This window comes from Beta vulgaris, chromosome 4, assembly GCF_026745355.1.
Source record: "Beta vulgaris subsp. vulgaris cultivar EL10 chromosome 4, EL10.2, whole genome shotgun sequence".
Taxonomy (NCBI): domain Eukaryota; kingdom Viridiplantae; phylum Streptophyta; class Magnoliopsida; order Caryophyllales; family Amaranthaceae; genus Beta; species Beta vulgaris.
In genome coordinates this window covers 44,419,407-44,429,607 of record NC_079205.1, presented here as the reverse complement: position 1 = coordinate 44,429,607, position 10,201 = coordinate 44,419,407, and the positions used below count along the sequence as shown (strand labels likewise).

At 34.6% G+C, this 10,201-nt stretch overlaps 1 protein-coding gene across 1 annotated transcript; it reads left to right on the top strand.

The window, feature by feature from the left end:
• Positions 1-1,813: 1,813 nt before the first annotated feature.
• Positions 1,814-9,288, top strand: LOC104907539 (protein EIN4). The gene is made up of 3 exons (XM_010696478.4): positions 1,814-2,178; positions 2,283-4,369; positions 8,317-9,288. Exons 2-3 carry the CDS (start codon positions 2,651-2,653, stop codon positions 8,833-8,835), a joined length of 2,238 nt encoding a protein of 745 aa, XP_010694780.1. The 5' UTR covers positions 1,814-2,178; positions 2,283-2,650; the 3' UTR covers positions 8,836-9,288.
• Positions 9,289-10,201: the final 913 nt, after the last annotated feature.

Genomic DNA, 10,201 nt, shown 5'->3' with positions numbered 1-10,201 from the left:
AATTATCAATGCTGCATTGCTTATCCTCAATGCTTGCAAAATTTGAGAATTTCATTTGAACAGTTCTAGATAATTTTAAAGGATTTTTACGTGTAAGATGTAACTATCAATGCAGCATTGTCTATCGTCAATGCTTGCAAAATTTTGAGAATTTTTTTATCACTCATCAATATCTAATTGTTGTAGTTGGCACTTTGTTATATTATTTATTTATAGAAGAAAAAATTAATGTATAATACACCCATACCAAGCTACTACATATATAATTACATTTATTTGATCACATATCATATGCTTCTTAACTTTTTTTTATATATATCTCTCGTTTATAGCAATATTTAAATCACTCTTTTTTCTATATATTGTCCCACTTATCTATATCTATGTTACTTAAAATTAAATGTAGTTTCACACTCCTACTAAATTCACATTGCTTAGATAATCTCCATCCCAATCAACACACTATAAATTAATTGCGCAAACTTATATCTTCACCCCAAAATAATTTTCTTTTATCTTCTTTTTCATTGCTTTAGTTTTTTTTTTTCGAAAATTTTATTTGCTTTACTTTGCCAGCCTTTTCTACGTCTTGCATCATCTATCTTTTCTTTTTAGGTATTTCAAATAATATCAACTCACTCCTTAATTTTCTAGCTTTCTCTTTCCTCATTTACTAACCATCTACATGCAAATTTGAGTTTTATGGGTTCTTAAAGCTTTCAAGATTACCACTATTACACTAATTTTATTGAGCCAATTTTTGGGCTTCTTTCTATGAAATATGAAGAACATCGTGGTAAACTATGTGGATAAATTTTTTGGGTCAATTTAACGTGAGCTATATCTGATATGATATCTAAAAAGAACAAAAGAATGTAGTATATTGAATAATTTCATTCGAGAAATTACCTGCGCTAAATTTCAACTTGAACTATATAGAAAAAATTTAAGAACTACATGAACTTATAAAAGATAATTATATAGAAAAGAAAAATTATATAGAAATAAAGAAGAAAAGGGGAGCAGAAAAGGGGGTGAGTGAACTTAGTTCTAGATTATTATTACTACTTTTTTTCTTATTACTACCCATGATGACCTACTAATTTTTTCCAACTTGTTATTTAACGTGGAACCATAATGCAAATCGACTTGAAATAATTAATGAATTACTTACCTGATTTATCAATCAAACAATTACTATATAACTTTTCTTAATTAAGATAATATATATTATTTATTATTACTATAATAATTATTATTATTATTATTGTTGTTGTTGTTGTTTTATTACTATTATTATAATAATTATTACCATTATTATTTATATTTATATTTATAATTTATTATTATTTATTTATTTATTATATTAATTATTATTATTTATTTTTTATTTAATATATAATATTTATTATATATTATTAATTATTATTATTATTATTATTTATTATTATAAAATAATAATAATAAGTATTGATAATATTATGTTAATATTTATTGATTATTATCGATTATTATAATAGTAAGTATTGATAATATTATGTTAATACAATGTAGTTCAACCAAAATAAGTTCAATTCAATTCACCATAGTTCAGTTCAACGAAAAGAAGTTCAGTTCAATTAAAAGAAGTTCAATTCAACCTAAATAAGTTCAATTCAGTTTAATTTAGTTCAATCAAAATAAGTTTCAAAGAACATCACCTAAGCAACTTTGATTTTTATACTCCAACATTTGTAGCAAACTTTTCACATATTTTTCATGAGAAAAAAATGATACGTACTAGAAGTATTTGTTTCTGTCGAGGTAAGCAGCAAAAGGAGGGGGACTGTCTAGTCACTAGTGTCTAGGTTCGCTTGATGTAAATCCTGGTGGGCCTCTTGTGACCTGCCACACCGCTTTCTCTCTCTTAATTTTTTCCATTGTTCAAACTTCAAAGCAAGCTGGATTTTTTCCAATGAGTAATAGGGGGAAAGCTGCCATCTAAAAGCTAAAACGCCAGCAAAATTGGATCCACCAAATTGATTCTCCCAAATTTCCTGTTTCTGGGTCTTTAGATTTCTTAAAAGTTCGCTCATTTCCCAGCTGTTTTGGTGTAATATTGCGTTGATATTTTGCAATTTGGAATTGGGAGCTTCATTGTTGCTGGATTCTTGGTGTTCTTGCTGAAAACTAATCCAGGTTAGCTTTTTCTGTGAATATTTCTGCAGATACAATTTTTTTCTTTTAGTTTTTTTAATCTTATTTTAGTTTGTTATCTATTCTGGATTTTCATTTAAATTCAGAAAATTGCGGAGGTGCTTATTTGGTGACTTGAAGATTTGTTGAAGCAGTGGATTTGATCAAATGAACTAAGAATTGCGCGCTTCAATCTTGTCTTAAAAGTGGAGATTCAGCTGGTAAGATTGGTATCAATCAGACATATAGAATTGATAAAAGAGGGTTTCTTTATGTAGGCAATTTCCAGTAGATGTGTATTGAATAGTGAAAATGAGTGTTTTTGCCACCCAATATCATTGCTTATGGTTTCAAAGTTTGTTCTGACAATTTGAGGCTTAAATTTTGGGAATTGGATTTTGTTGAGGCTTTTTGACAACGGATAAAATGTTTTTAATTGGTTGATGGATTGAGGGGAAGTGTATTAGTTGGTGCAATGTTGAAAGTGGTAGTGGTTGGATTGTTGGTCTGTACTCTCATACTCTCTATATCCACCATTGTTACTGGATACTCGAATTGTAATTGCGACGATGAGGGGTTTTGGAGCATTCATAGCATTATGGAATGCCAAAAAGTGAGTGATTTCTTGATTGCCATTGCCTATTTCTCCATACCCATTGAGTTGATTTACTTCATTAGCTGCGCAAATCTTCCCTTCAAATGGGTCCTCGTGGAATTCATCGCTTTCATTGTCCTTTGTGGAATGACCCATTTGCTCAATGGATGGACTTACTATGGTCCTCACTCATTCCAGCTCATGATGTCACTTACAATATTCAAATTCCTAACAGCCTTGGTTTCATGTGCCACTGCAATAACGCTTTTAACTTTGATCCCTCTTCTACTTAAATTGAAAGTTAGAGAGGTGTTTTTGACACAAAATGTCTTGGAATTAGACCAAGAGGTTGGGATGATGAAGAAAAAGAAGGAAGCTAGTTGGCACGTTCGAATGCTTACTCGAGAAATAAGAAAATCACTCGATAAGCTTACTATATTAGATACTACTTTGGTTGAACTTTCCAGTATTTTGGACCTGCAGAATTGTGCTGTTTGGATGCCATATAATAATAAGACTGCAATGAGCTTGACCCATGAGCTGAAGTCTAACCCCTCGAATACATTTCCTAGAAATATCCCGATGGATGATCAAGATGTTCAGGAGATCTGTAATAGTGAGGGAGTGAAGATTTTAAGACCGGATTCGGCGCTGGGAATGGCAAGTAGTGGTGGTTTGGAAGACCCTGTTTCTGTGGCAGCGATTCGGATGCCATTGCTGAATGTCTCTAATTTTAAAGGCGGGACTCCTGAATTCATCAAGACATCTTATGCCATATTAGTTCTGGTTCTTCCAAGTTCAACTGCTAGAGTTTGGAACCATCACGAATTAGAGATAGTGGAAGTGGTCGCTGATCAAGTGGCTGTGGCCCTTTCTCATGCGAATGTTCTTGAAGAGTCTCAGATGATGCGAGATCAGCTAAAAGAGCGAAATCGTGTTCTGCAGCAGGCTAAGAAGGACGCAATCATGGCAAACCAAGCAAGAGATTCGTTCCAGAAGGTTATGAGCCGTGGAATGAGGAGACCAATGCATTCAATTCTTGGTCTTCTTTCGATGTTTGAAGATAATATGGATTTTGATCAACGAATTATGGTTGACACCATGGTGAGAACTGGTAATGTTATCTCAACTTTATTAAATGATGTGACAGAGATATCAGCAAAAGACAATGGAAGGTTCCAATTGGAGTTGAGACCATTCCACCTGCATTCCATGATTAAGGAAGCTTCGTGCTTGGCCAAATGTTTATTTGTCTACCACGGGTCCAGTTTTTCACCTGATGTTCAGAGTACTTTGCCTGCTCAGGTGATTGGTGATGAGAAAAGAACTTTCCAGGTCCTTCTACACATGGTAGGACACCTACTGCATATTTCTAGAAAAGGAGATTCTATCAATTTTCAGGTTTCCGAGGAAAAGGGCAGTGAGGGAAAGAATGATAAGTGGGGGATGTGGAGATCGTCCGTTACTGTCGATGATTTCATTAAAATAAAGTTTGAGTTTGACATAAGTGGAGGTTATCCAACAGAGATTATCAGAAGAACCCACGGTGATGCAAATAAGGAAGTGTTGAGCTTCAGCATGTGCAAAAGGCTAGCTCAGGTCACTGCTTCAGAACTCCCTTCTTTTAGCTGGTCTTTCTTGCATATTATTATAAATACTTCACTTTAGTATTATTATTTCAAATTACTCTCTAATGATTCCTTCTACATGACATTGCATGGTTGTCTTCTGATAAACTCTTATCACTTTCCGTGGGCATGTTTTAGCCCAGTTCTCGTTGTGATGTTGGTCATATGATGGAACTGAAACTGTGTGATGATGTATGTGTGTCAGTTTTGGGTGTGATGTTGATAATATGATGGAACTGAAACTGTGTGATTTATGTGTGACAGTTGGCCCTGCTGATTGATTCCTTCAAAGACCATATAATTGTGTGTATGCTTAAATCATTCTTGCATTCTCAGTATATTGGTGGTATTCTAATTTGCTTATCTCAGCTCTAATTGCTTCCGGTGATGATTACAAATTTTTGTGTGCTCTCACAGTCGATTTGTCTTTATTGAGTCATTTTAGGGGTCTTTTTCTCAGTGACCAGGGATTTTTTCCCACTATGTGTTTTTGGATTTTTACTTGTGCAACTGTTCTCTGATGCTGGATTATCCTACACTTACCAGATATTTGACGATGTCGTTGGTTTATACTCCCTCCTCCTTTCTTTTCTCTACCAATTTGACTTTTTGCACTATTCACATACCCCACTTTGACCACATTTTTACACAACACTATTTTAAAACACAATTGGTCATGTAAACTATTATCAAACTTGGCTTTGATGTATATTTACAAAAAAATCAACTTTTTAGTAATTTTTTCTAATCAAAATTGTTGAAGATATTAATGGTTTAAGTTGTGCATCGGCAAACATGACAAGTAAAAAAATGGTAGAAGTAAAAAAGAACAGAGTGAGTAGCTTTTATTAAATTGGTGGATAGAGATTTAGACTCTAACCTATCCTAGCAAGTGGCAACCTTTTTGTTCTCTTCGGTGCAACTCCATCAAGGGACTAAGTTTTGCTTTCTGTATTTGTTTTCTTTTTCTTTTTTTTTGGTTGGGGGAAGGGGGGGGGGGTTTCCTAGAACTTATATGATCTGTGAAGTGTTACCTATATGTTTTGGCACACTAATTGGATACGGGAATATAGCTTATTACTTGGCTTTTTTAAATTAATGTGCAAGTGTGCTAGCGTAGCATGTTCCATGTACCAATTCTCACGTTCCAAATTGTGTTTTGAGGGAGGCTCTGCGAATTAGGTAATATAGGTGCGTTGAGAAGTGCTAGGAAATTTTAGCTTAAGTGGTTTTTTGGCTGCCACTTGTTATGTTTCCTGATTATGCATCCTTGGCTTTTTACGATATTGATTTGAGTTCCTTCACAATACTTTGGTCCATCTTATTTCATCAATAGTTCTCAATTGGTTAATTTACTATTGGCTCTTTATTTCTTTTCGTGGCATTGCTGTTATTTGAATGTGAGGATGATTGAGTAACAAATATTGGAAGTTGCATGTGTCTTAAATGTGCATGGGTTAAAAAGTTCATGGGCCTATATCTTATTATTTGCATATTCAGTCAACAACAAATTGGTGCTGTGAGAACAATAAATTGGTCTTTGATTTTGGTCTTTGTGTACCAGTGTTTGGATTTTAGGTTGATTGGGGATCATTGCTAATAATTGGAAGGAATTGGTAAAAGATGGGCTAATGGTTGGTTGCTATTTTGTCTCATTTCCATTGGGTTGAAACGTTTAGTCTTGGTCCGTTTGTTCTGGTCTATTAGGAGTTTTAATTAGAAGTATTTTCTAAAAGCCGAATAGTTCTCGATTAGTTTGTTTTGTGCACGTTGTATCATGCATAACAAGGGTTTTTCTTTTCTTTTCATATATATTGCTGTTAGGAATATTCTAGTTTTGATATTTTGAATATTCAATCCTATTAGGATGTAAGCCTTATTTTATTCTAATGAGCTCATGAGAAAGTTGATTATTCCCAGAAATCCTATGGAAGAGCATGACTCTAAACTTGAAATTATTAAATTTTGGTGTGTGTAATCAAATTAAAGATCCTTGTATTAGGGTGTTAAATCTTGATCAAGTTTGGTTAGTTAGTTAGGTGGTGAAGCTAATATACATAATCTAAACCTTTTCTTTATTTGAGTTAGGTGGTGAAGCCTTACAATCAAATTAAGATCCTTATGATTTCCACCAAAAATTTGGTTGCCGGGTTGTGCTAATATCATAGATTTCTTTTAACCTAGTGATAGGTATTGACAGTAAGATCTAACCAGGTCTGGTTCTTATTAGCATTACACTGTAATTTGTAATTCTTAAGAGCTGTAGTTTCACAAGAAGTGCCAAAACTTTTTGGTTGATAATAGGTGTAATTAGTTGGGAAAATTGGGTCACAAGTTCTAAATTCTGTGAGAATTGGTACTTCCTACTTTCTAGGAATTATATTCCTAAGTTTCTAGTCTTGTATTCTTTGAGAAGTATCACTATGTTTTTCCATATCAACCCATTGAGCACTATGTTTATTATAGTTAGTGTTAAAGCATGTACAATGGAGTTGGTCTTACTTGGTCTAGAAAAAGTAAGACTAGCTTTTACTTTGTTTTACCATTGGGGCAACTGGCTCTTGTTATGGGTTGGTCTTCTCCAACTAAGCCTTGGATGGCATGCATAGCTGCTAATGGCGTGATGCCATGTGTACAGGATTGCTTTGTTGCTGTTTTTTTTTGTTTTGTACAAGATTGCTTTTTTATTTTGAGTAAATACAAAAATCAGCTTATAATTTTTTTTAAAAATACAATAACAACTATAATATTTTTTATCTATAAATTGAGCCCAAATTTGATATATTTTACCATATTTTTTGGGTATAGCAAAGGTAAGAGAGAAAAATAGAAAAGCCAAGTAAGACTAGCCCACCCGTTGTGAGAAAAAAAAAGATGAGTTGGTGGGGAGTTAGTGAGATGTGAGGTTAAGAAGAAGGAAAGGAGAGAGAATGGATAAATTACAAAGACCAACAAAAGCCCACCCACCCATTGTACATGCTCTTAGGATCAGGGGTGATGCTAGGATGTCAGAAACAAAGTGGGGAGTGCTTACTTATAGAAAATAGATGTTGGTTGAGTGCTAGTATTAGCTGATTGCTAAAATGTATGTGCTGGCTCTTAACTATTATATGTTGGTGTTAAAGAAATAGTTAGTGGTTTTAACCAACCGATTCCAGACAACAATATAATCATATAATAAAAATAATAGTTTGTCTTAAATCTTAGTTAAATTTTCTTTTCACTTAGTCTGAATTAATGAACTATTTGGAAGTTTCTGGAGCACGAGTAGGCAATATACGCTTTAGTTTGTGGTAATTTGTCTAAGCAGTACTTGTGAAAGGTAGTGGGACACATTGAGCTTTATATTCATATGGTATAGTATATCTAAAACTGGCATAACTAGCTTGACGTCCAGCATGAATATGAACTAGCATGCTCAGATTGTTCTGAGACACAATTTGTTAGAGGTAGCACAACCCTTCCTAGGATGATGGGTCTTGCACAGCCTTTATGAGAATAATAATTGATGTTCTGTATGTATAAAAAAGTTCTAAATTGCACCATCTTATCGGGGGGTAGCCTGTGGCCCAACCTGCTGTGGCCCATACCATGTTGTTCCATGGGCTGGGCTGCTGCTTCCCTCAACCTGCTGACTCGTCTCATAGGCAGGTTCAGCACAGCCAGTACCAGCCTTAAGAATGGCAGACACATGGTGCTTTGGGCTCGTTTCTATCATTTCGACAAATCTGGCTGGAATCCTCTGTTTATGCTTTATCTGGAGTTAAATCTTGTGAATAGGTAGATCACAGATGTGACTTTATGAACCACTTTCAAGTTTTGTGCTATTGATTTATTTTTCCTGGCAATTTTTTTTGGCATGACATGGTTGTTATGATCTTATCTTACCAATCTCTAACTTCTTTAATCCATTTACAGATGATGCAGGGTGATATCTGGATATCTCTTAACTCGTATGGCCAGCCACAGAACATGACTCTTCTTCTGCGATTTCAACAACTAAAATATCTTCCTGAGGGAAATGTGTATGCAACTACAGAAAATACATATCATAACTCTCTATTCAGAGGCCTGAAAATCTTGATTTCTGACGACGATAATGTAAATCGGACAGTAACGAAGAGGCTGCTTGAGAAGTTAGGCTGTGAAGTTTCTTCCAGTTCTTCTGGTTATGAGTGCCTAAGTGCCTTGGCAGCATCACCAAACAATTTTAGGGTTGTGCTACTTGACCTTCATATGCCCGAAATGGATGGCTTTGAAGTTGCAAAGAGAATACAGAAATTGTATAGCCGGGGCGGTCCATCTATCATAGCCCTAACAGCAAGTGCAGAGGATAATATATGGGAAAGATGCTTACAGATTGGGATGAATGGTCTAATAAGGAAACCTGTGGTTTTACAGGGAATGGTTGACGAGCTCCGGAGGGTTGTCAGGTGATCAAATGAGAATGTCCTGAGAAACTAGGGTTTTTAGAACATAGTCAGACAGTTCAATGTGATTCATTATTTACCCTCATCTGGGGAATTAGGAATGTCCATTACAGCATTAGAAGTTCAGGTAACTTGTTAACTAACATTAGCTGATTTTCTAGACTTTGCTGGAAACTTCAGTGTAATATGACAGACACGACGTTACATTAACATGATGTCAAGTGTCTACTGTGATTTATACATGATATACGTAGCAAGAAATAGAAGATTCAAGACAATTGTTTCAGTAATGTTATTATATGTCAAGTAGGATGTAAGAACCAAAAATTAGTTTTGGTTTTTAGGATTGGAGATGATGAGCAAGTTTATGTTAAAAGATAATGAACTAGCAAAGCTGACTAGCTTTTTGACCGATGTACTGAATGGGACCATGGGTTATATGATTATAATTTTTAAAACATTGTATTATGTACATAACCTTCATCTACCACGATAACCAAAATTATTGTTGGAATTACGGGCAAAACTGTAGAGGATATAGCATATTATTTACTTTCTTTTTAATGGAAAATATTATTTACTTTCAAATAAACAAAAAGAGCGAAAATTACAATCTAGATTAAGGAACTTTTTGAGTGGCTACAATTGGTGGTCTCGACTATCGAGTAGGTGGGCTTGTTTAGGGATAGGTTTCGGGTGGCTGGCTTTTGGTGTTAAGGTGGTTTTTTTGTTGGTTGTGGGAGGAATTGAAGGGAGGCGGACTGGTGGCTAGGGAGGGCTGATTTTGGAGGTGGAGGAGGAAGAGGAAAGGAAGGGATGGAGGGATGCGGGTGGTAGTGGAGTGGGGGAGGAAGAGGAAGGAGCTAGTGGCTGATGTGGTAGTGGTGGGCGGGAAATGGTTGAAAAGATGAGGGTGTAGGAAAGAGAAATAAAAGAATTTTCTTAAAATTACTTCATATGTTCTGAAATAAGTGAAACATTTCTTTTTTTTTATATGAGAACATTTTAAGAGAAGTGTTTCACTTATTTCAAAATGAAGGAAGTACGTGATTAATTGGTTCCAAGTCACCTTGGAGCATTTTTAGAAGACCAATCTTATAATTGGGATTATTCTGATATAGGCCAAAGTTGAGATTATTAAAATCGAATGATCCATAGTTAGATTATTGAGGTGGGTCCCTCAAAACATAAAAAAACAATACCATTTTGCACCATGCACATTTAGGAGATTAAACCAAGATTTGTAACCCCCAGCATAAATTTGGAAGTTTTAGGAACAAAACCCCCCTCCCCATTTACTATAAATCCTGTCAAAAAATATGGCACAATTTTTTTTGAATTTTTTTGACTAGGATTTAAAACCAAAAGCTTAA

Coding starts and splice junctions, on each gene's coding strand:
- LOC104907539 (XM_010696478.4), top strand. CDS start 2,651: ATGTTGAAAGTGGTAGTGGTTGGATTGTTGGTCTGTACTCTCATACTC. Junction 4,370..8,316: donor TGTGCAAAAGGCTAGCTCAG/GTCACTGCTTCA, acceptor ATCCATTTACAG/ATGATGCAGGGTGATATCTG.